Source organism: Rattus rattus, chromosome 6, assembly GCF_011064425.1.
Source record: "Rattus rattus isolate New Zealand chromosome 6, Rrattus_CSIRO_v1, whole genome shotgun sequence".
Lineage (NCBI taxonomy): Eukaryota > Metazoa > Chordata > Mammalia > Rodentia > Muridae > Rattus > Rattus rattus.
The window spans coordinates 92,978,586-93,004,959 of record NC_046159.1 but is presented as its reverse complement, the minus strand read 5'-3'; the positions used below and the strand labels follow the sequence as shown (position 1 = coordinate 93,004,959).

Genomic DNA, 26,374 nt, shown 5'->3' with positions numbered 1-26,374 from the left:
CAGACCTAGAGGCCGGGGGGTCGCCGTCACATCTCTGGGGGAGGCGGTGGCCCCCAGCCTGGAGTGGCCCCGGCCAGCCTTGCAGGCGGGCAGGAGCTCCGAGGCCATTGGCTGGCGCGCCGGCTGAGAAGGGCGGGGAGCGCCACCGAAGGGTACTGTTTGCTCCTACGGGCTGTAGATGGAGCTGTCCGGCCCCGGCAAGGGGGAAGGCGCCTGGAAAACGTTCTTCTTCTCCCTGGCCGGCCCGAGCGGGGAACAGCACTCCCAGGATGCAGTTTGTGTCAACACGGCCGCAGCCTCAGCAGCTGGGCATCCAGGGTCTGGGGCTGGACAGCGGGAGCTGGAGCTGGGCCCAGGCTCTGCCCCCGGAGGAGGTCTGCCATCAGGAGCCAGCGCTGCGCGCGGAAATGGCCGAGGAATGCCGCCCATGCAGGTGGGTGCAGCGCCCGCGGGCGCCATGGCCGCGCCGCTGCCGTGGGGGCGGGGCGGGGCCGGGCCTCAGGGAGCCTCGCGGCTGCCGGGGCCCCGGGTGGACCGCGGAGCGGGCCTGGTGCAGGCCCCGAGCGCCAGGCCATGCCGCGCTGCCACGGTGCAGCTGTCCCGGCCGGTGCTGCCGAAACCCAGGGCCCGCAGGATGCGGAAGCAAGGGCTGTGTTGCCCAGGACCTTGCGCGGCGGTAGCCGCTTCACTGAGCGGGGACTCGGGTTCCTCTTGGCGTCCGACTCGCCTGGGTTTACGGCAGGCCTTTCCCCGGCCCACAGAGGGAACAGTTCAACCATGTTTACACTGTAGCCAGTTTAATAAAAGGGTTTAAAGCTGTTTTATTGCTGTCTTTCTCCGACCATAAAGAGCAGCCCACTTTTCCTCTCTAGAACGGATGAGCCAGGCAAGGGTCTGGGAGGGGACTTTGTCATCTTGGGTTGGCAAACTTGCTTGCATATTGGAATCGCCAGAGCAGCCTAAGACAACTGACTACGCCCAAACCGCATCCCTGAACGTTGTCTTTGGGTCCTGGGGGTGAGAGAGAAGGTTCCAGTTGTTTCTTTAGGCACTATACGTGATCTCAGGGTGCCTAGGGCTTAGCTGGCACGGCCCTGGGTATAAAACACAAGGGGAAGGATCAGAGTGGTTTAACATCACTGTTTCAGAAGGGAGACTTGAGTTGCCCGGGGACTGGACTCTGAAGAAGGACACCCCCACACCCCCGTGTTCCCACCTGATTCTCAATCAGGACTTAAGACTTGACAAGTCAATATGAATTCGCTTGGGGTTGTTTTTGAGCAAAATGACCAACTGAAGGTCTTCAAACCTGCTGAAATGCAACCAGCCTCAGACTTCCTAAACTTCCATTGTCAGTCTTATCCCCTTCTTTAGACAAGGCCCCAGTGAAGCCTCCGAAAGCTCAATGGATGGCACTAAGAGTCATCCAGCCACCAGGACCCAGCAGGGGCTGGCATTCCTAGGGCCCTGTTGTTCTCACTCCCATGTCCGAGAGGAATTCTTAGACATGGTGGAGTAGTCTTCTGGCTATCACAACTTCTCAGAGTTTGAGAAAATAATTTGTATGATTGTCCAAGGCCAGTCCGGCTCACTTCAAAGCAATAGGATTCCACTTTTCCCAACCGGAGGGCCCCTTCAGCAGAAGCAGAGAGAACATGTCTTCCTGTTCTGTTTGGGACAAAACATCAGTTATCAGCCTGTGTTGTCATCCAACACACCCTGACCACCCCCTACTCTTCTTTCTCTGTTGTAGAACTCAGCACCCAGCCTATACCTAATGGAAGATAAAGAGGGAGGCTCTGGCCTTGGGGAGCCCCTCATCAGGAAGCAGGGAAGGGAGCCATGAGTTTTTTCTTGTAGCCCTCCCAGGGGTGAAGAATGTCCCCTCTTCCTGTCTAATAAGTGGTATTGTCTAGTAAACCTATTTTTCAGTTTGCATAGTTATGAAAAAGTAGCTGTGTGTGGAATTTAACGATTCCTGGCGTGCCGTCCCAGCGTCTTCTGTCTGGTAGGCCTAGTAGAAATGGCAGTGATTGCATGTTTGCAAAGTGTTTGTGTTACCTGTGGCACTTAGAACCCTGCCAGTTGGCAGGGCAGGGCGGCGCTGAAGAATGACCAGCTGCTTCTTTGTTCCTCAATTTCATCATCTTTAAAGCAGAGATAATCATTCTTGCCCCAACCTGCAAGAGAGATTGCTCAGAAGATTAACTTCAGTCAACGTACACGGAAATTCCTACCTTGAAACAAAGAGTGAGAGCCAAACGGGAAGCTTGCCATTCAGTGTAGTCCCCAAAGAAAGCAGCTGCTCTGTTCAGAGAAAGGGTCTGTGATATGTTAGACAGGGGGCATGACCTACACTTGCCAGAGGCCAAGGCAGGTGAACTAGTAACCAGCCTGGCTCTCCTAAGGGAAGTGGAAGAGTGGTTAGTCGGATGGGTGGGTGACTGCTCCAGCTATTATCGAGATCATTAATGAGCCCAGCCAGAGGCAGAGGCTTGGTAGAAGAATGATACTGCATAGTGCTTGGCTGGTTATCCCATTTTTAGGCCACCTTCTCTCTCACACATGTTCTTATCCTGAGCTGTCACTGTCTTCCCTCGCACACAGGCTCAAGAATGGGACATGGATGCCAGGAGACCAATGCCTTTTCAGTTCCCGCCCTTTCCAGATAGGGCCCCTGTCTTTCCTGACCGCATGATGCGTGAGCCCCAGTTGCCCACAGCAGAGATCTCGCTCTGGACCGTGGTGGCTGCCATTCAGGCTGTAGAGAGGAAGGTGGATGCCCAGGCTAGCCAGCTGCTGAACTTGGAGGGACGCACAGGCACAGCAGAGAAGAAGCTGGCTGACTGTGAGAAGACAGCTGTGGAGTTTGGTAACCACATGGAGAGCAAGTGGGCCGTGCTGGGGACCCTGCTGCAGGAGTATGGGCTGCTCCAACGTCGGCTGGAGAACCTGGAGAACCTGCTTCGAAACAGGAACTTCTGGGTCCTGCGGCTGCCCCCTGGCAGCAAGGGGGAGGCCCCCAAGGTATGTGGTGAGATGGTGCCGAGGTAGGGGAGGACTAACACAGGTGAACAAGTCCTTGATTTCATCTTGTCAAGCACTGAAGACTTCACTAGTTCCATGTTGTCTCAGTGGCTTTGTAAAGCCTGTCTTAGATCCTTAACTTGGTCCTGCCTATTGTATCCAGCAGAGCTGGCCCCACAAAAACCCTATGTGCTTGTCTTGGAGTCTTTGATCTTGCTGTCCTCCAGCTTCCCTGAGTTGTCTGTCTGTCTATCTGTCTGTCTGTACAACTGGTTTTTAATGCTTGGTTTTATTCACTTGACAATGCACATGCTTGTCTGAACCATACCTGGAGAAAGGCTCCAAACCAAGCTGCCTAGAATCATTTTCGAGGGGTTGGGGATTTAGCTCAGTGGTAGGGCGCTTGCCTAGCATGCGCAAGGCCCTGGGTTCGGTCCCCAGCTCCAAAAAAAAAAAGAAAAGAAAAGAATCATTTTCGAGTTATGATCACTGATTTCAGTTCAGCACTTCTAGGATTTAGAATTTTGATCTATTCCTGTTTCCACCCTTTTCCTGGTTCATCAATGCTGCATTTTCAAGTTTGATGGCCCTGTGTCTATTTCTCTTGAGAGTATGGAGGCTTTGGGAGCTGGGTATGGTGGCTCACACCTGGAATCTAAGCTCTGAAGGAACTGAGGCAGTAGTGTTCAAGGGCAGTTTGCGCTCCACAGTGAGTTCAAGACCAGCCCAGGTCTATAGAATGAGACCTTGTTTCAATAGAACAACAACCAGACTGGAGAAATGGCTTAATGGTTAGGAGCACTAGTCTCTCTCTTCCAGAGGACCTGGGTTCGATTCCCAGCATCCAGAACTGAGTCCCACAAGTTGTCCTCTTATATGCACATGTACACAAATAAAAGTAGCAAACAAAAAAGACTTCTTCCATAAATAGAAGTATACAAGCTTGTTCCTTGGTCTGCTGTCTTGGGTGCACACAGATTGTATGTCTTGGGCTGTGTCTTGGGCTCCATGATTATGTCCATCCATCCTTCCCTTCCTCTTCCTTAGCTGTCTCCTCCACCCTAGATAATGTTCATCATCGTGTGAACACTATACTCCTATCTGGACCTAACACCTTCCCCCACCTTACTCTCATTCTCACCATCATAACAGGAAAAAATGCCTTGAGTTGTCTATATTTGTTACATGCAGTTCCTCCCTACCTTTTCAATATTGGCTCTTCAAATACATAACAAAGTAGATAGGATATTGTAATACCCCTGAGTACCCATCATGAGCTTCAACCAAATGCTTGCCTGACCCTGTTTTTTCTACTCATTTCCCAATTCTTGCTTTTATTTTGAATCCTAGGCATCAGTAATTTTATTCATACTGGCTGTGGTGGTGCATGCAATTTATCCCAGCCATTGTGGGATACAGAGGCAGGCAAATCTCTAAGTTTGAGATCATTCTGGTCTACATAGTGAGTTCTGGTCAGCCACAGCTACCAAGTGAGACCTTATCATCCCCATCATCATTGTCGTTGTCGTCGTCATCGTCCTCCCCATGATCACAGCATCTTACTCATAAATATTCCCGTTTTCACTGTAAAAATGTAAGGACCGTTTTAGAGTATGAGAAGCACCACATTACCCTGTCTCTGTCTCCTCCACCATGTTGCTCAGATTTTAAATCTGTTCCTTTTCTCTTTTGTTTGTTTGAATCAAAAATTTAAAAGTCATACACTGTTGGATGACAGTTTTCAGGACTTGGGTCTCTTCTTGTACTGTAGGTTCTGGGGTTAAACTTAGGTCATCAGGCTTGTGAGGCATACATTTTTACCTGCTAAGCCATTTGCCAGCCTGGGACTTGTTGAAATCTGTAGGCTCTTCCTGCATTTTTTATTCTTCCGTGTACTTTATGTGGTGGAGGAACTGGGCTGTCTGGATCCTCTGTTCCCATCGAACAGGCTCATCTATTCTTAGTATTCCAGTAAATTGGTGACTAGATAATTCTCTCTGGAGCCAACTCCAGTCAGACTCTTTCTCCCCATCTTTCTCTCCTGTTGGTCCTGTTAGGTCCTCATTCTGTCCACAGTGTACAGCCATTAGTCTGCCTTCATCCTTAAAGTTCCATGACCAGTAGCAGGTGGCCGCTTCTTCCTTGGAACACCTTTCATGTGGCTTCCAGGTGCCTCTCTCTTGATTCTTTGCTCCGTCTGCTTTATTCTCTGAGTGTTTGCAGAGTTGTCCTGGCTCAGTCTCGGCCTCTGTGCTCATTTGCACCCCTTCGCTCCTGACTCCATCCAGACCCATGCAGTCTGTAGTTCCCCAATGCACCCTAGCCTATGTCCCACCCAGATTTTCTTCTTGGTTGTCAGATTCACAATTCTTCCTGCCAACTCGGCGTCCTGACTTTAACTTGCCCAGCCTGAACACTGGCTTGTAGCTTGTCTTTTGCTACTTGGTGGGTTCTTCTTCCTTTCACCTCTTTCTTCCACTCTTTCAACCCCCCAACACTAGATAAGAGAGAAAAAAGGATAGAGAAGAAAGGAAAGAGATCCCTGAATAAAGTCAATAAAGTCAAGGGATGGAAAGGGGGTGATGATGTTATTGTTAGACTATGTCCTGCTAATTAGGGTCATCAAGTTCCTTGGCCCAAGTTTGATCTTTGCTGTCAGGATATCTAATTTCTTCTTGTTTGCACATGACTATTTAACAAACTGCAAACAACAACAACCAATCAACAGCCCACTGCCTCTCAGGGCCCTAGCATTCAGATCCCCTTTGAAAAGTCCTCAGAATTCCAAACACAATCACAGAAACCATCTGCAGCTGGCAAAACCATGCCTCTGCTAGAGCACGAGACAAGTCACAGTCAGCTGCTATGAAGCAGTCCCATCTCCCTGCACCCGGGATTAAAATGAAGATATACTCTTATATAAATATTTTTTGTGTTTTTTAAAGAAACCAAAACTCCAGAATTGTCCCAGCTCTGGGTCTTCTGTCTGAAGCTTGTTCTGCTGATGACAGCTCCATCCTTTCAGCCACTCAGATCCAAGTCCTGGGATCTTCCCCAGCCACTGCCTTTCTCACATCCCACCTCTGATGCACCTCTGTGGTCTGACCAGCTCCATCTCGCTTCCAGCCATTCTCATCGTACCTGATTGTTGTTCCAGTCTCTTAGCTGTTCGCTATCCTCGAGTAGGCCCCACACTTCAATATATTCTTAAAATCATAGCCACAGTGACCCATCTCAGACACCTCATTTATGGCCTCAGGATGTGGCTCAGTTGGTAGAATGCTTGCCTAACGTGTACAAACTTCTCCCTAGCACCTCATAAAATTGGGTGTGGTAGCACATGCCTGTAATCACAGCACTTGGAAGGGGAGGTGGGGAATCTGAATTTGAAGGTTATCCTAGGCTACATAGCAAATTCAAGGTGACACCAGAGGTAGATGCCACCCTGTCTTTAGAAAAAAGAAAGTGTCACACTATGCCATCTAAATCTCCCAAATGACTTCTCATCTTTTCCTTATTTACATGTAATCTTTTGTTAAAGTTTTAAAATTAGGTTTTATCTAGAGGGATGAGGGATATGTGCCACAACATGTCTGTGAAGGTCAGAGGACAACCTGTGGGAATTGATTCTGACCTTCTACCATGTGGGTCCCAGGGATGGAACTCAGGCTGTCAGTGCTGGTGGCAGGTGACTCTACACACTGAACCATCCCATCAGACCCTGACTTCCCATCTTGTCCCAAACAAATGTCCAAGCTTGCCACCTTCTTGACCTCATCCCCATTGTGCTCCCTTTTGCCCAGTACCTGCCAGCTGTCTGGCCTGCTGCTATTTTCCAGCATCTCCAGAACCTCCCACCACAGGGACACTTCCCCAGGAAGCCCCTTCTCTGGTTATCTGCCTGCTTCTCTCATCAACCCCCACTTCCATGGGGGTGAGGGGGTTGCTTAGCTGTTACTTAATCAGTGTGCCCTCCTATGGTCCCCTTATACTGAGGAATCGAGCCCCAAGCTTTGTGTGGTAGCGCACTCCTGTAATACCAACACTTGGAAAGCAGGAAAATTTTGTGTTTGCAGCCAGCATGTGTTATATCCTGAGTTCAAATCCAGCCTGGGTTACATAGCAATACCCTAGCCAAATGAGCAAACAAGGAACAGTACCAAGTTCCTCCTGAATCTTGAATATTTGCTTTTTGGTTTCTTTTGGTTGGCTTTCCCTAACCAGAATGTCTATTGACAGTGCCAGGAGAGCCACCAGACGTCTGTGTATCTAGGCTGTAAGACATTGAGATGTAATACCCCCAAAGTGGATCCTGCCTTGACTGTGATTTGGGGTGTGCTACTGTAACAGCATGTTCAGCGTGTCCCTTGATTCTCCTGCTTCCCTTTGCTCTTGTCTACGCTAGGTCCCTTAACTCAGTATCCTTACCTAGCTCTGCCTTGTGTTCTATATGTTGACTAAAGTGGTAGGAGTCTCAAGTCGCCACGTGCCATTGCATGATAACGGAAATGTTATGGGACCTAGGATCAGCAGGTTTGCTTTATTTGTTTTTTGTTTTGTTTTGTTTTTTAACTTTATTTTCTTATGTGCATTTGCCTTCATGTATGTCTGAAATTGTCATAGTTGTAAGCTGTCCTGTGAGTACTGGGAATTGAACCCAGGTCCTCTGAAAGAGCAGTTAGTTCTCTTAACTGCTGAGCCACCTCTCCAGCCCCCAAGACTTGGGTTTCTATCTTGACTGTGCCACCTTCTGGCTTTCCTACTATTGGGCAAGTATATTTTTTGCTGTCTCCAAGCCTCATCAGTGTCTCCTTAAAGTATAAGTAGTTTAGCGAAATTCTAGCTGGTCATTTATAACATTGTAATTGCTTTGTGGAGTCATGAGAAGTCACTGATTTTGTCTATGGGAAAATACTATGTAGTCATTGTTAGTTATTTGTTGCTGGGCAGTAAATGACCCCAAAATGATAGCCTAGTAAATATATCAGCTGATAGTTTCTGTGAGTGAGGAATCAGAAACAGCTAGTAGGGTGATAATGTTCAGTCAGTCCTGTGAGGTTCCAGTGTGGCTTTTGATTGGTGATGCTGTTATTTGAACATTGACTATATAGCTCCCTTACCTGGTCATTAGACCTCCCCAAGACTGCTTGAACCTACTTATAACATGGAAGCTACCTCTAGGTTTCCAACTTGAGGGATTCAGAGAAAGAAAATGGGATGGGGCCTGTATATTCTGTGCCATACAATATCAGTTCACTTGCTAGACGTGAGTTACCAAATCCTGCCTACATTCAAGAGGCGGAGAATTGGGCTCTTCTACTTGTAGGGACTGCAAAAGTATTTACAGGCTAGGGAGATGGCCCGGTCTGTAAGATGCTTGCTGTGCAAGCATCAGAACCTGAGTTTGATTCCCAGAACGTATGAAAATAGCCAGGTATGTCATTGTGTGCTTGTAACCACATGCCAGGGATGTAGAAACCAAAGGATTCCCTTGGGCTCCATGGCCAGCCAGCCAGTCTATCCTCACTGATGACATCCAAGCCACTGAGTCTGTCTCAAAGGACGTGTGTACACAAGTACATGCATACCCACACACATAGTGAAACTGCACAGACATGAACACATATATGCACAAAAGAAACTCATGGGTGTGTTTTATAATCAGAACTCTAAGTGCCAGGAGAATGTTCTTAAATGGGGTTCACCACAGTTAATGGCTCATTGTATGTTCTTGGGTGTTCAAGATGCATTCTCTTTTTCTATTAGGCCTAGGAAGGATATTCTCTCTGATCCTTTAAATCTATTGTGTCTACTAATGGATTCATAACTAATTCATGGGTAGTCTTTCTTTTCTGCAGCAAGTGTGCAGGCTTTTGTCTATCTCAGACCATGTCTTAGATTTCTGTATTCTGTCACCATGACACTTTTAAAAAGTGAAGTCTGTTTCCAACTGTATAGAAATTATTCTCAGCCAGGTGGTAGCGGCGAATGCTTATAATCCCAGCATTGAGAAACAGAGGCAAGTGGATGTCTGAGTTTGAGGCCAGCCTGGCTTACAGCGTAAGTTCCAGTACAGCCAAAGCTGCATAGAGAAACAAAGAAGAGGAAGAGGAAGAACTGACTCTTAAAAGAAATGGTTGGATAAGTTGAAGAAGCCACCATACTGCAGAAGATGGTGAACACATCTGGGATATACTTAGTTTTAGCCACTTATAGCTGATTGAAAGGAATGGCTTAGAAGGACGTGGAACTTTGAAGGGAGCAAAGAAAGTTTAAGTCATCCCCAAAGAGGTAACAGTTGCAGTAAAAACAACAAAATTGCCAGACTTAAGGTGAAGAAATGGCAAAGGGTAAGGGCAGTGACCAGCTTAGTAATTTCCATGCTAGCCAGCTGTGTAACAGACAATATAGTCACAGGAGCCAAACCAGAAAATTCTGGAAAGGTGGTCTGCCTACCAGAAAGATTTTAGCAGCAAGGCATTGGTGAATTTCCAGGAAATGGTTTGGCTCGAGTTCTGTAGACCAGGCTGGCCTCAAACTCAGAGAGCAGCCTGCCTCTGCCTCTCAAGTGTTGAGATTAAAGGTGTGCACCATGAACAGCCAGCTAGATGTCAGGGAACTAAAATGTATATGGATTTTGAAAAAGGAAAAAACAGACTTCTCTGGATGTGCTGGATGTGCCAAGTGAACTGAGATAGAGTTGGGTGAAGGGTTTTGTTAAACATTTGGGGTGTGTGTATGTGTGTGTGTGTGTGTGTGTGTGTGTGTGTACATACGTGTCAGTGTGTCATAGCACAAGTGGAGAGGTAACAGTTCTCTTCTACCATGTGGCTTCGGGGACTTGAACTCAAGTCATCATGCTTGGTGGTAAATGCCCTTACCCATTGAGCAATCTTTCCAGTCTGAGTGAACAAAGGTCTTCACTCCATTGAAATGACCCTCAGGAGAAACAGCCAGTGAGAGGGAGAACTGAGTCGTTTGGAATGAGTTTTGCAGATGGGAGGTGGAAGAGAGCAATAGAACGAAGGTGGCAGGTTTGGCCTAGCAGGAAGAAAGGGGTAAAGGAGGAGCTCTGCTGTCACACCCGCCTGAGGTCAGAGAGGAGCAGGAGAAGATGGAGGGAGGCCAGACAGGGCTTGGGGAGTGAAGTCTGCAATAGCTTCCTGGGGAGCATGGCAAGGTGTGAAAAAGAGGTCAATAAAAGGCTTCCAAAGCAGCCGTGGGACAGCTGGTATGAATTTGTGGCAGATGTTACTGGAGAATTTTGTGGTTTCATCTAGCAACAGGGAAATAAAATGAAGAAAGGGGATTGAATGTTTTCTCAGAGTGAGGATTTGTCCATGCCTAGTAGGAATTCCAGTTCTAGTTCTAGTGATGGACTGGAGCTGCCAGTCGGTGGGCACTGCACACAGCTGCACATGTCACACCTGCACAGGGTCCCCTTGCAGTGCCATGCACCTGGCTTGTGGACTGACAGTCCTGGCTTTTTATCCTTCACACAAACGCACCACACAGGCCAGCTTTAGCCCTGAATAGGCCATGGAGAATGGGGCTTGGTTGAGGTTTGAGACGCTGGATTTCAGAGGAAGAGTGAGCCACTGATTCAATAGGGATGTGAGAGGGAGAGAGGAAGGAAGTCTGTGTGATCAGAGAGGGAAGCTCAGTGATTAATTAATGGAAGTGAAACAGCTTGGTCCAACACGAGGTGGTGCTGGCGGAGGCTGAAATGAGTATGGACAAGGCTCCTGGTCAGAACCAAACAGCAGCTCAGAACACCTTCAGTAGCGGTGACTGAGGGGAGCCACAACCACAGCAGGACTTCCTCATAAAGATAGGGCAGGCTTCTGGAGCTGAGGCACATGCTCCACAGGTTCAATATGGATTGAGCGTACTTTAGTGACAAAATTTAACTTTTGGGGCTGGAGAAATGGCGCAGTGGTTTAGAGCACTGTCTGTTCTTCCACAGGGCCCTAGTTTCATTCCCAATATGGAAATTGAGGCTCACATCCACTGCAACACCATTTCCAGAGGATCCTTGCCGCTCTTCAGGCCTTTGTCAACACTGCAAGCTCATGGTGCACAAACATAAGGCAGATAAAGCATTCATGCGCATAAAATAAATATAATTAAACCTTGAAAAATATTTAACTGTGCACACACGGGTGACCTGAAGTACGGTGTTGTCACACACAATTGCACTGTACTTGGGCTCTCTGCTTCCCACACTTGGTGTCACTCATATTCCTGTCACCCTGAGCCCCCAAAGAAGCACACTGACTATGGCTTCTCCCTCAGTGTTCTGAATAGCAAAGGACAAAAGAGAGAAGCGAGGGTTCAGAGGGAAGGGCCCTTGCCACTGACGACCTGGATCCTGGTAGAACTTGAGAACGAGTGTCTGCAGCTGTCCTCTGACCTCCACATGGGTGTCATTGCATGAATGCCTCCACACATAGACACACAGTACACAACTAACAAAATGTTTTCAGACGAAAACAACAAAAAGCAAGTGGACAGTATTGACCCACTGCTATTGGACACTTAGGAAGGCCAGTCCACAGAAATGAAGGGATGCGACCTAGGATGTAGAAATCGGGGTACCGGGAAAAGAGGCCAAGCTCTGAGCTAGGCTGGCACTGTGGTCCCCAGGAGAGGGGTGAGGAACAGTAGCAGCCTGCTGACTAAAACCCTTGTCGGTCCAGGTCCCGGTGACCTTCGTCGACATTGCTGTTTACTTCTCTGAGGACGAATGGAAGAACTTGGACGAATGGCAGAAGGAGCTCTACAGCAATCTGGTGAAGGAGAACTACAAAACCCTGATGTCCCTGGGTAAGGGTACTCCCCTCCATTGGCGAGGGCTCTCTGCTGAGAGCTTCAGGATGCAAAGGGACCTGATGGGGAGTAACATGGAACTGACAATAGGATGACTATCAAAGGGTGGCAGCCGAGCCATCGCTGTGGCAGTCTAGACGGCACTACCACCATTATTCTAGAATACTGTAAAGCGTCAAGTTTATACCTCCGTGTGCTGTATCCTCACAGATCGGGGTCAACCATGGACTGTGCTCTTGACTCTCACAAAGAGGCCTGGGTCAAAGAGGTCTGGGTTTCTGTTACCTTGCTTTCAAGAGTCTTTTTTTTTTTTTTAATTTTATTTATCTAATGTATATTACAGATGGTTGTGAGCCACCATGTGGTTGCTGGGATTTGAACTCAGAACCTCTGGAAGAGCAATCAGTGCTCTTAACCACTGAGCCATCTCTCCAGCCCTCAAGAGTCTTTCTGTACATAATGGCTGCTGTGCTGTGGGATCTTGGTAACTGAGAGCCCTGCTCCATCACCTTGATCTGAATTTACATGTCAACCTCATACAACCCCTTTCCCCTCCTTCTCTCTATCTCATTCACAGACACGGATGGCCCAGTGTCCAAGCCAGATGCTCCAGTGCAGGCGGAACCCAGGGAAGAGCCTTGTGTGTGGGAGCAGCATCACCCTGAAGAGAGAGAGATCCCAGGGACTGCAGACACAGGTAATAGCTGGTGAGCTAGGCATGGGTCAGAGAGGGGCAGGAGAGGAGGGATGGGCACCCTACACACACACAAGGAGTTGTTACCGTGTAGGTCTGGAGAGAATAGGTCTTAATGCACTCAAGAACCACTTATGCCACAGCTGCTGTGTGGTCACTTACAGGACATGCCCTCAGGGCCTAAAGTCATACCATAGGCATTGGCCTTTGGTAGCTCTGAATTTACATGGGAGCTAGGGAAGAGGCTGGCGGTGGTACATATCTTTAATCCAGTGTTCAAGAGGAATATGAGACAAATGTATTTCCATGAGTATGTGGCCAGCCTGGTCTATATAGAGAATTCCAGGCCAGCCAGGGTGACACAGTGAAAGCCTATCTCAAAAAATAAAGAAGTAAGGAAGGGCTTAGGCTGGGACACGTCCCAGATTCCATGGGGTACATGAGGCCTTAGGCTTGGGAGCAGCTAATGGCCCCAGTCCCAGGCTCAGGGAGACTAACAGAGAAGGTGTGGCTTCTCAGACTTCATATTGCTGTTGGCCTAGTCTCTTTTTCCAGATCAGGTCTCACTCTGAGCCCAGCCTGGCTCAGAACTCACTATGCAGGTCAAACTGACCTCCAACTCAGGACGATCCTCCTGTCTCAGCTCTTGACTGCTGAGACTGCAGGCACGAACCAATCGTATCCTTTTTGTTATCCCTTTGGTCACTTCTCTGCTTCACAGGGTGACACATGGCTCCAGTAGGAACCTAAGATTCTTGTACTGTCCCCTGGAAGTGCTGGCAACCACGGTTCTGTCCTCAAAACATCCTGGTGACCAACACACTGAAAAAACATTCTAGGAAGTGTGGTTCTCTCTCCCCAGGAACAGAGCCTCTGGTGCCTGCACAGGACATGTCCTCCCAGGTGAAGCGAGAAGAAGCCCTGTGTGTTCGGAGCCAGCGGAGCCTGGAAGAAAGAGCCATCCCCACAGAATCCATCACTGGTAAGTGAGTCAAATAACTACTTGACCAAAGAGGGGTGAGGTATAGTCTGTAAATCCCTGGAGGGTGTCAGGCTAGAGGGCTCTGCCATCAAAGGAAGAGCGGTGGATGCAGAAATGGACTAAGAGAGGCTTCCACCCAGGTACAAATGTGGTGTTTAGCATTCAGGGCTTATAGCTACATTCAACATAGCTCGTTCTGGTTTCTTTCCCTCTCCTTTGTCCAGTAGGTTTTGGGTTGTCCCTCTGTCTTCTATAAAAAGAAGCTTAGTTAATCTAAGTACTTTATTAGACTCTATGGGTGCTAGAATATTAAAACTGGTAAACCCGCTCCCAGACCACAAAGTTAAATTGCACAAGTACTTCTGAGTTGACACTTCCAAGCTGGGCTCCCCTGGCTTGCATGCATGCTCACGGGGAGCTGCTCCCAGGGAGCTGCTCCCAGAGGCTCTTTCAGCTGGGTTGTGTTTAGATGAGAATCTACTATGGCAGGTGTGTACATGAGGCCCAGTTCTCCAGAGAGACAGAACCAATGGTTTGCGTGTATACCATGTGATCATGTGAATGCATATATGTACAGGGATTTGTTTTAACAAACTCGTGAATGTGATTATAGTGGTGTGACAGATCCAAAATTTGTTAGCATGTCAGCTAGTGGGGTGGGAATGGGAAAGGATTGGTGTTGCAGCTCTATCCACAAGATGGTCTTCTGACAGAATCTCTTCTTTCCTGGGGTTGGCCATCTTTTTTAACTCAACCCTTATAGGGTTAGATGAGACCTATCCACATTATAGTGGGTCATCTGTTTGATTTAGTCTACTGACTTAAATATTAATCTCACCTATAAAAAAATCCCTTCATAATAACATCCAGAATTATGTTTGATCAAATATCTGGGTATTGTTACCAAGTTGCCAAGTTACCATACTAGTAAGTGCTCCTACCTCATCCCTCCCCCAGGAAAGCCTGAGATACACAGGCAAGTGATAATAGCCAAAGGGCAGGAGCCAGGCCTTCTCTGGTTACCAAAGGGTCCCTTAAATACATCATTCCTGCTGCCTCTAGAAGCCTTGAATAGATAGGAAGGCAATAGATGAAGGATAGGTTGGGTTTGGCTAAAAAGAAAAGAGAATTGATATAGAGTCTAATGAACCCAAGACTAGCCTCGACTTTTCTACGTAGTCAAGGGTGACCCTGAACTTCTGATCCTCTTGCCTCTACCTCCCAAGTGTGCGATTACAGATTTAGTAGCCTCTGATAAAAAGGATGTTTTGTCTTTAAGAAGTTCCATTCAGATAAAAGGCTTCCCTGAAAGGGCTGTTTGCATGGGAAATACCCTCCTGAGAATCCCTTCTTCTGTGGAGGGATCTCTTCTCTTCTGCCCCAGAGCAGAGACCTCATCCTGGTTGGTTAAATCTCTGGAGATATTTTGTCTCCTATTCACTGCCCTGTGACACACACCAACCTTCAGCCTCAGCTCCACTCATTGTGGCCAGATGGGCTGAAACTGTTAGTTAATTGGGATACTTTATTCTTATCCTTGACTTTAGGGAAAACAAATGATTGCATGAAATCTGGTTCACTAAATACAGAGACTGGTGGGATTTCCCCTTCTCTAACATGTTTGCTGTTTTTCTTCCCATGAATAGACTCCCCCATCTCTGCCCAGGACCTTTTGTCCCGGATTAAGCAGGAGGAGCAGCAGTGTGTATGGGATCAGCAGGATTTGGCAGAGAGAGATATTCCCACAGACCCTAATTCAGGTGAGATGTCAGAGTGAATTATTAAGCTTAGCATTTACTGTGTCAATAGAATGGATAAAAAATTACCTTAACATTGCTTGTTGAAGATTCAAAACCAGAAGCCTGCACAGTGTGTTGTGTCAAAGAGCGAGGAATTCATATTTTCTGGAATTTCTTTTCTTTCTTTTTAGAATACTTAGGGCGGTCCTTCATTCCCCCTCTGGAGTTGTGTTTGTATGGTAGCTCCCATGAAAATTCTGGGGAGGTTTCAGCTGTGTAGGGAAGCTCACTCACGGACTGGAGATGGGTTTGTGTATGAGTTTGTACACCTGAGAGGTCCAGTGGCGTTCCTTCTAGAAGTTCTGACATCACCATCTCATCCTACCCTCGGCATAAAGAAGAGAGGATAAGAAACTGACTGTAGGAGCTGGATGAGGGGATTGGGAAGATGGGCAGTCCCCTCACTGAGTGCTGAGGTCTTGCCATGGGCTTGTCAGTGGCTCTGCCTCTACACAGTAGGTCAGACCAGCTAGCTGTGGCCCTTCATTTCAAGGCTGAGTTTTCCCTTAGCATGGCTGGCCCTACGGTCTCTCTGGAGTTCGGTGTATGGTGGATGCTCAGTGGAAATGAATGAAGTCTTAAGATTGCCTTTTCCCCCTAACAACAGAATCTCTCATCTCAGCACATGACATTTTGTCCTGGATCAAGCAGGAAGAGCAGCCGTACCCATGGGGCCCACGTGACTCAATGGAAGGAGAGCTTGGACTAGACTCTGGGCCCAGTGAGTAATATGTACCTCTGCTGGATGTTTGGTGTGGAATTTAGAGCAGTCTGCTTTCTAACCTGTTGTCAAACCAGGATAATGTTCAGGAAAGCCAGAAGATTGACTACTGGCCTTGGAAGCAATGATAATAGCAGCCGCCTCCATAACCCCTGGCCACCACTTCTCCATTTGTCATTTTAAATTTACTTTAATTTTGCATTTTAGGAGTTTTTGGGGAGGGGGCAAAAATTCATGGAACACAGTGTAGCTGGTCTATGCTGGTCTATTTTTCCCATCTTTTTTTTTTTTTTTTTTTTTTTTTCTGAGCTGGGGACCGAACCCAGGGCCTTGTGCTTCCTAGGCAAGCGCTCTACCACTGAGCTAAATCCCCAACCCCTATTTTTCCCATCTTTTATCCCTCCAGTTTCATTCTCTATCACTAGCTAGGAAGAAGAGAGAGAGAGAGAGAGAGAGAGAGAGAGAGAGAGAGAGAGAGAGAGAGAGAGAGAATCTCCTAGAATCTAATTTCTTTCCTTTTGTTTCTTCTTTGAACATGACTACCAACAAATCACAACCAACCTCCCTAATGACCAGCAACAACCAACCTCACCTATCAGGGCTCTAGCATTTACATACCCTTCAGAAAGTTCTCAGAATCCCAAGTGTCACACAGTGGCTGCAGCTGGCAGCACCATGCCCCTGCTAGAGCACAAGGAAAATCACAGCTTCTGTAGTCAGTCCGAAGCAGCCCCATATCCCCACACCTGGGATTAAAATGAAAACACTTTCTTATAAAAAAACAAAACCAAAATTCTAGAAATGTCACTACATTTTCCCCTTCTGTTTTAAGCCATTAATTGTGCTATATACCAAGGGAAACTAGAAACAGAAACATTTGCAATGAAATAACTGCTTTTCGAGTTAATGGCCAATGTTTTCCCGAGACCTCTCCTGCTCGATTCTAATCTGTGTCAGTTTTGATGTATCCATGACTTTCCACTTCCTGTGGAGAAGTAAGCAAATCCCAGCCCTCAGCACAAAACTCGTTGGCTCCCATTCTAATGTTCACATATCCTTACTGTATATAGGTTAATGCCACAGCTTTTTTCTATAACCCCCATGTTCTTCCTACTGGAGCAGGTTTGCCTTTGTTGTGGGGAAAGAGTAGCAGCAATCCTGTCACCTGTGTTGAATTGCATCTCTTTTTACACAGGCCATAATTTTAATTTCTTCTTTGAAACTGTCATCTATAATTCCTGGATCCTCTCCTTCCCAAGATCATCCCTGCTGTCCCTAAGGGCAAAAGACCATAAACTCCAGTGGTTATTCTGTAACACTGAATTTTGGGGATAGAGGAAGATATTTATCTGTGGCCATGTCTAGCACAGCACTGGTGGCATGCATTGGTCTGAAATACTTACTTGAGGTTTTCTTCCTGCTTGTTATTTCCTGGCTGACAAGAGGCAAACAGCTCATACTTTTTACTGAGTGGCCTCGAATCAGGTTCCCAAGGCCATTTCCCGAGGACAAAAATTACCTTGAATATCTCCTTTTGGATCTGCATTCCTAAATCCAGTAGTGGTCTGTGCTGCATCATATACACTCCCCAGGATGCTTAGGCATTCTTTCTGTTTGAAATTTAGGAAAACCATTGTCTCTAGAAATGACTTGTTCACTTTTCCTGCACAGAGTACTGTATTTCTCATAGTTAATGCACTGGATGTTTGAGTTCTGAGGCTTTTGGTTTGGTTACAGCCTCTTTGCAAATGACCATATTTCCTGCAATTGAAGCACTGGGCATTTTGATATTAGAGATCTCTAGCTATAGCTTGACCTATTATATTAGCATGGTACATGTTAGAACCAATATCGGTCATATCCCTTACCCTTGTCCATAGATGCTGCCCATGCCTTTAATGGTCAAATAACTTTTTTACATTCGGTATTTGAATTTTCAATGCCAAGGTTTCTATCAACACCTGCCTTGCCTAGGGTCAGAGTCTGATATGGTTTTGTTCATAGCTGAGATTAATCTTTGTAAAAAGAAAAAAAAATCAATGAAGGCTTCTTCAGAGCCTTTATAATCTTTTTTTTTTTTTTTTTGGTTCTTTTTTTTGGAGCTGGGGACCGAACCCAGGGTATAATCTTTGTAAGTGAAGTGGACCTTTCCGCAGGCTCTTCAACTTTGTCCCAACCTCTTAAAGCCACTAATGACTATCGTATTATCTATAACACTATAGTAATATCATCAAATTAAATCTGTTCTTCTATATTAGAGTACTGCCCTTCAACTAACAACTGATCGTTATTACTATATTTACTGTATTCATTCCGCTCACTCTATTCCACTGTTCAATATTCATGGCTTCTTCCCTCCACCACGTTAACCATTTCAATTGTGGACCAGACTCTGGTACAGCTGTTAACAATCCCTTCCAGTCTTGAGAAATAATTCTATTTTGAGTAGCTCAGTTATTTAGAATTCGTTTCACATAAGGTGAGTGTATCCTATATAAAATCATGGCCTCTTCAAAAACACTTATAATTTTCTTAGGATGCCATCCTATCTTGTCATAATCTTGTCCCACACCATTAGCAGGCACATGCTGTGCAAGTACTGGGAAACCTGATGGTGGTCTCATGACTCCAGGCTGCCCCTCCTCTAACTCTGGCAGCTCAGTTGTTGATTAACCCTTTCTTTTGAAATGGGCTGTTTCTTTAGATTGTCCTGGGGTTTTTTTGTTTTGTTTTGTTTTGTTTTTCTCTCAGTTTTTCTCTGACCCAGATGCCCTACAGCATAGTTTCTTTCCCTCTTCACTACTGTGGGAAATTCCCACTCTGTAAAGTTAGGTCTTAGTTCTTCCTCCCAGCCCCATGTTCTCAGAATTAAGACTCAGATTCAAAACATGTGTATTCAAAGTATTTACAAATACTTTGGCCATAGAGTTGGCTCTACTCTAACTAGATTATAACTAAAATAACCCAATTATTTTAACCTACAGTCTGCCACATGGCTGGTTTCCTGGGCTCAGGTGCCATGCATCCATCTCCTCACATCTTCGCAGATAAATCCTTTGCCTGACTCTATCCCAGAATTTTTTTCTGTCTCCCAGATGTCCCACCTTCTATTTCCTGCCTATGCCATAGGCCATAGGCTTGTTAATTGACAGGTGATGCAACCATACAATGCATAAGATATTCTCTACACCGCTCTTGCTCAGTCACTATGATGTTTGTCCTCTCTTTTCTGGTGTTCCGTAACTCCCAAGAGCTTCTATCTCCACCCATATCCTTTCTAATTACACAGTCAAATCTGTAACCTTTTCAGAAAAGATAGTCTAAGGTAACCCTTTTTGTTTTCCTATTTCAGTCTTTTTTGTTGTTGTTGTTTCTTAGGCCCCTCCATGACCACTGGCAATTTTCCCAACTTCTCAGCCAGTCTTCCAAACTTTTTTGAATCAAAATATTCGAAGAAGATAAAGTAAAACCATAAAATCCCCTCTGGGAGCAAAGTGGGTGGGGTGGGGGTGGGCTGAGGGCTATCCTAGTAGTAGCAGCCACAGTAAACTTTTTGCTGGCCTCTTGAAAAATAAAAACCCATTCCTTCATCCCCTGCCATTTCCTCTCTGGCATTTCAAATCAGATTTCCTATTTGTATCCTTAACTTTCCATCCACTACTTGTAATTTGACTTAAACTCTTTTGTGAGTTCTTTTCCAACCCTTCACCCCCTACCCCTGTTTCACCCCATCAATAAAAGAGAAAGATCTCTGAATTTAAATTCTTTCCTTCTGTTTCTTCTTTGAACATGACTAAGAAACTGCACCCATCCCCGTGAACAGCCACAAACCACCAACCCTGCCTCTTGGGGTTCTAGCATTTATATCGCCTCTGAAAAGTTCCTAGAACTCCAAATGTCGCACAATTGTAGAAACAATCTGCAGCTCGTAAAACATCTGCTAGAGCATCGGGCAAATCACAGTCATCCTACATCTGGGACTGAAACCAAAACATTCTCATAATATTTCTGTGTTTTTTTTTTTTGTTTTTTGTTTTTTTTTTTTTTTTTTTTGATTCTTTTTTTTTGAGCTGGGGACCCGAACCCAGGGCCTTGCGCTTCCTAGGCAAGCGCTCTACCACTGAGCTAAATCCCCAACCCCTTCTGTGGTTTTTTTAAAAAAACAAAAACAAAACAAAATTCCAGAATGCTCACTACTGTGGTAACTGTTTAATCTCAATCAGGAGTTTCTCCTCTACCTTTGATCATTCTGTTCCCAGATAAAAGACACAAAATCTTCATATGTATTGTAAGTTTTTAGTGCAAGGTAGCAGTATCTACTCTCTAAGCTATTAAAATCCACTTCCCCATCAATAACCCTGAGTTATAACTTGCTGTGTTCCATCTGGGCCACTCTTAACTCCAATTGGCCAGCCCTCATGGCCATGTTTTCATGAGTCACCTACCCCACGGCGTTTTCTCCTCTCTCCACCTTCTCTCTTCTCTCCCCTGTGGTCCTGCCCCAGACCCCAAGCCTGGGAACCAAAATGCCTCTCTTCTGCCCAGCTATAGATTATAGGCATCTTTATTCAACCCATCATTTTAAATTAAGGCACAAGGTCACAGCATTACTTGGTGTACATGATGGTTCTCTCCCCTGAGGCAACCAGGGCCAGTAATGAGCATTACAATACGTGGCAACAAACCAAATCTCAACACACTGCACATTGGAAAACACAGATATTTAAAAGTCATACCAGTAGAAAAATTACAGTTATGACATAGCAATGAAAATAATTTTATGGTTGGGGGTCACCACAAGAGGAGGAACTATATTAAAGGGTCACAGCATTAGAAAGGTTAAGAACCTCTGCTCTCAGGGCTAAGGAACCTAGAAATCTAGCCAACTACTCACACCAAATTACCAGATCACTTGCTCATTTCTGAGTCAGTTAGCAGCGGTAGCCAGAAGGCAAAACCTCTCATGCCCATGCAAGAGGAGACTCAGAAGAGGAGGAAGAGGAGGAAGAGGAGGAAGAGGAGGAGCAATGCAATAATTGCAGAGTGGAAACCAGAAGTCACTAAAGACAAGAGCCAGGGCCCCAGTCTGTGAGGAAGGGCACCTAGGACAGAAGGGTAGTTTTCTAAAGCAGTATGCAAAGAATAGGGTTCTCTAGGTACCTGAACTGTGGAGCACCAGGGTGTGTTGCCATGGAGTAATCGTTCTGCTAGACCTCGAGTGCTGAATTGGGCCAGGACAAAAAAAACAAAAACAAAAACAAAAACAAAAACAAAACAAGCTAGCGGTGGGGATCAAAGCATGATGGGATATGGAGAAAGTGGACTGCTGGTCATGCTGAAATTCAAGAATTACCAGAGTAGGATTGTAGGTGGGTTTCCTGGGAAGCATCCACAGAAACTAATGAGCTTGTGGAAAGGAGTAAAGTCACAGGCCTTGGTGGAACAGCAGCAAAAATCCACATTCTAGTTGGTACAGGGGCCACAGGTGCCTTGGAGCCAGTATGGGTGCATTCGAGCACCTGGAATCGAAGTGAGAATGAAGATGGCGTTTGCTCTGGCCGCTCCTCTAGAAATAGTAGTGAGGTTAACTAGGCCAGAAGGGAGGGCAGAGCCTGGTCTGCATACGGTAGTATTTAAGAACTGGCTTTAGAACTTAAAGAGTGGGGTAGAAACATGACAGTTGGGACCCAAAGTTGAAGAAAAAATGGTTTCTCTTTTTTCCTGGCCTCTGCCTCCCTCTGAGGCTAATTATTTATTAATAAATAGCCTAGGCCACAAGCTTTGGCTCATTCCCCGACTCGCTTGTAACTGATTTAACCCATTCAAACTGTTCTGTGCCTTCCACATAAGGTTAGTTTCCACTCCTTCATTCCCAACTGCTTCTTCCTTCACATCTTCCTTGGCATCTCCCCCAGCAGCTTGCTCGAATCACTCCCTTTTTAATTCTCTATTTCCCAGAATCCTTTCTCTTCCTGCCAGTGTCCCACCTCCTATCTCCTGCCTCAGCTCATTGGCCAAATAAGAGATTCTGTCTATAAGAAGTAGCTCCCATTTGCTCCCATGGGAGTACTGAGGAGAGAAAGGGGTGGATAAAGTTTACCTTTTTCACCATCTTCCACAGGCTGCCTCTGAGTAGAGATTAGGCTCCTCTTGGGGAAGGGAGGACCAGAAAGTGGTACAATAACAGAGGAGGAGGAGGCATAAGAAGAAGGGACTTGAGGTCATTGTTCTGACACAAAGAGCCTGGACTCAGCCCACTGCACACACATATATATCCCTCCATGCACACACTGGTACCCAAAGCAGTGGTAAGGTTTGGGACTTATGACCTAGAGATGCTAGAGTGCAAGGGAAAGAAAAGCACTTTAGCCTGAGAAGAAGCAGTTCCCTGGAGAGCATGTTGTAAAATGACATCATAGCTTTGTTAGAGGCCAGAGCCCTTTGGGCAACATCCCAGTTACCCAACCTCTTTTGGCCTGGTGCCCTAACTGCACATCCCTCTGAGGTTTGGACCCACGCTCTGAGTGTTCCGTTCTGGTAAATCTCTAAATGGGTTTTCACATCGTGCAAATTCTCTCCCTCCTATAGAATCTCCAAAGAAAAATTAACATTATCCCTCTGACTACAACTAAGTTTTACTACTTCAGGGCAATTGACACTTAATTTTTTTATTTTTGAGACAAGAACTCACTATAACCTAGAATTCACAGAGATCAGCCTGCTTCTGCCTCCTGAGTGCTGGGAGTAATGGCGTACACCACCACACCCAGTTCAGTCTACCGTTACAAATTTTTAAAAAATGTATATGTATATTGATGTTTTCAGTCTACCTTTACAAATTTTTAAAAAATGTATATGTATATTGTTGTTTTGCCTGCATGTATATCTGTGCTCCATGCACATGCCTGGTGAAGAAGAGAATATCAGATACCCTAGAACTGGAGTTAGACTGCTGTGAGCTGCATTGTGGTTGCTGGAAATCCAACCCAGAAAGAGCTAGTGCTCTTGACCCCTGAGCATCTACCTTTGAAGGTGACTTCTGGGGTAGCAGAAGCAACCTGGAGGGCTTTCTATTCCTGATCCCAAATCACAGGGCATTGATGAGCCATTAAGCCCATCTTATTATTAAAGAAAATGAGGCCGGGAGGATCTAGCTCCCCTCCGGGACACTGAAGATCCCGGGATCCTGAAGATGAGCGCTATCAGTTTGTCACTTCTGTCTTCTCCCTGCCCCCAGGTGACAGCCTACTGCTTGTAAAGAACCCACCTCCAGCTTCTGCGCAGCCCCAAACCCAACCTCACCAGCAGAGCCTGCCCGCCTTGGCGGTGCCGGAGAACCCTGGAGGACCCGGGAGCCGTAGCCTCCTGGAGGACGGCTTCCCTGCGCTTCCAGGCGAGCGCAGTAGCGGAGGCGAGCCTCAGCCCGGTGGAGAAGGCAGTGCAGGCGGTGGCGGTGGTGGCGGCAGCGGCGGTGGCGGCGGCACTGGTGCGAGTAGTAGCACAAGTGCCGGTGCCGGTGCAGGCAGTGGCTGCGGCAGCTGCTGCCCGGGCGGCCTCCGGCGGAGCCTCCTGGCACACGGCGCGCGCAGCAAGCCCTACTCTTGCCTGGAATGCGGCAAGACCTTCGGAGTGCGAAAGAGCCTCATCATTCACCACCGCAGCCACACCAAGGAACGGCCCTACGAGTGCGCGGAATGCGAGAAGAGCTTCAACTGCCACTCTGGCCTCATCCGCCACCAGATGACGCACCGCGGTGAGCGGCCCTACAAATGCTCCGAGTGCGAGAAGACCTACAGCCGCAAGGAGCATCTGCAGAACCACCAGCGGCTGCACACGGGCGAGCGGCCCTTCCAGTGCGCGCTCTGTGGCAAGAGTTTCATCCGCAAGCAGAACCTGCTAAAGCACCAGCGGATCCACACGGGCGAGCGGCCCTACACGTGTGGCGAGTGCGGCAAGAGCTTCCGCTACAAGGAGTCACTCAAAGACCACCTGCGTGTGCACAATGGCCCGGGTCTAGGGGCCCCGCGGCCGCTCCAGGTGCCGCCAGAGAGAGACTAGGGTTGGGCTGGGGGGCGGGGAGGACTGGACTGGAGTTGGGGCGGGCTAGGGTTCTTGAGTACCAACCCTCCTGCCCCACCGTTCTCAGCGCACCTCCCCGCCCTCTCCTCACCTCCTGCTGGAAATCGGCACAGGAATTGCACTCCAGACAGGGTATTCCAAGGGGTGGACCTGGGTACCCCAGTACTGTCCAACCCTAGTGGACAGTCCAGCTCATCTCATAGGGTGGACCCAGTGGCCGGGGAAGGTTCCAGAGGGACAGCAAGGCAGCAGGAATCGTTTGGACACACGTTGGACTTCCTAGTGTGTCCACTGGCCACCGGGGTTACAGATTCTGATCAGGGAAAGCGACCAGGGAGTCTCAAATCCCTTCTGGAATAAGGAAATATGATCCATCCTAAGGTGAGGAGACGTCCTGAAAAGGAAAGCAAGGATGCAATGGGGAAGCTGAGGGAAGCGCTAAGGGTAACATCCTCATGACAACACTGCCTCGCGCTCTAATAGCGCCTTATACTTTTTTAAAAAGTGTTTTCTATCCGTTATCTATTTACACCCTTAGCTTATCCCTTCGAGATAGGTGGAGTAGGGTTTTCCTGATGTGGTAACTGAGAAAAGTGAGACACAGGTGAGATGTTTAATAAGACCACATGAGAACAGTGCGGCCAAGCCGCACCAGGGCTCCAGCCCAGTGCAGTGTCCCCACCGCACACACTGCCTACCTCTGTCGGTCTCAGACCGATCTCACCTGGCCTTTCTGGTCTCTCTCCTTTCCCACTTCCCTCGATCCCCCAAATCTTCTCAGACGCAACAGGGGCCAACTCCTGGGGTAACTGGGAATGGGGACTTGATAGGCTGTAAAATGTCTAGGCTTGTTCTTCGGAAGGCTCTTCCTTGACATGAGCCTGGGCCCTAGCATCCTGTTCCCCCAGCCTGTATTTCTCAATTCTGATCATTCAGTCAGGTGCAGCAGCAGCTTTTCACTGCACAACTAAGGCCAGGCCCTCCAGAGGCAGCTGGTGCCCTGCGGCAGACCTCACCCTGATGATTTACTCCGGTTTCCCAGGGCACAGGGTGAGGGAAGACTGGCTGCCAGAGTAGCCACCAAGGAATGAGACTCTGCCCGGGAGGGCTGGGCAAGTGGGTGCTAGAGCCTGAGCTCTCCTGCCCTGGGCATCCCAGTTGGTGCTATCTGTTAACTGATTGTGCTCATGGACATGGACACAGACCTACTATGCTCTGACCCTGCAGGCGCCTTGGGAAGCGCCCAAAGGACTCCCTTTCATTTTGGTGCATCACTCCACGGCTCCCAGCACCGCAGCCTGGTGGGCCAGTCTCCATTTCAGCATCTTGCATGGCCAGGCACTGGGGTGGGGTGGCATGCCCCAGGACCCTTGTTTGTGTCAAAAATGGCTTTCCCGCTCCTCTTGTGGATCCTGTTTCTCTCCCGGCTAGGGAGTGTGGTGGGTAGCCAGTATTTCATGGTACCACTTTTGTGAGCACTCTGCTTCTGTCCCGCTCATCTGCGCTGCTCTGCTTTCCTCAGACCCTTTTTTGCCGTGCAAAGGGAATTCTTGAAATTAAATAAAAGGTATCCAGATTGCAGATTGCATGTTCCCAAAGCTGGAGGGTCCTCTAGCGTGGCATCCGACAGCAGACCTCCATGAACTGCAACCCAGTAAGCTGGGGTTTCTTTCTTCTCCCCTTTACTCGGCATTTTGAAGGAGACTAATCTTAGGAAAACAATTTCTCATGAGGTAAATGTAAGAGAGGCTTCAGTGGAGTTCTGCTAGAGCAGGAGGGGATCCTCCAATTCAGGTATTGTTTGGGAGGGAACAATATACTACTTCTCAAAAGCATACAAAGAAAATAATTCATAATCTAAATCATGGAAAGAAAGATCCAAATATTTTTGGCTGCTATAAGTGGGAGGGGGATAGCTACTGAGATATAAGTTTAAAACATTTAACACATAGCTTGAGTTTAATTCCTTTATTTTACCCCCAAGAAGCTTATTCCCAAAGAGGTATTGTGATGGAGCTACTAACAGCCAATACTCCAGTTCTCGGAGTCCAGTCTGGTGGGTTGTACTGCCCTCCACTACACTCTGAATGAATGGGCCCCTTCTTAATGTGGGTGCTAGGAACCAAATCCAGGTCTTCTGAAGAGCAGCAAGAATGCATCTCTCCAGCCCCAAGTTTGTGTCTGTCTGGTCTTGGGGTGTATGTGTGTGCTTGTTTAAATATAAGGTCTCAAATAGCGGGGGG

General features: G+C 47.3%; 1 protein-coding gene across 1 annotated transcript; it reads left to right on the top strand.

Annotated features, from left to right (window-relative positions):
• Positions 1-26,374, top strand: Znf282 (zinc finger protein 282). The gene is given in 9 exon segments (XM_032906627.1): positions 1-411; positions 414-433; positions 2,608-3,027; positions 11,727-11,853; positions 12,434-12,553; positions 13,413-13,532; positions 15,179-15,292; positions 15,939-16,052; positions 23,290-26,374. Coding segments are annotated over 9 exon segments (1,998 nt in total). The 5' UTR covers positions 1-269; the 3' UTR covers positions 24,111-26,374.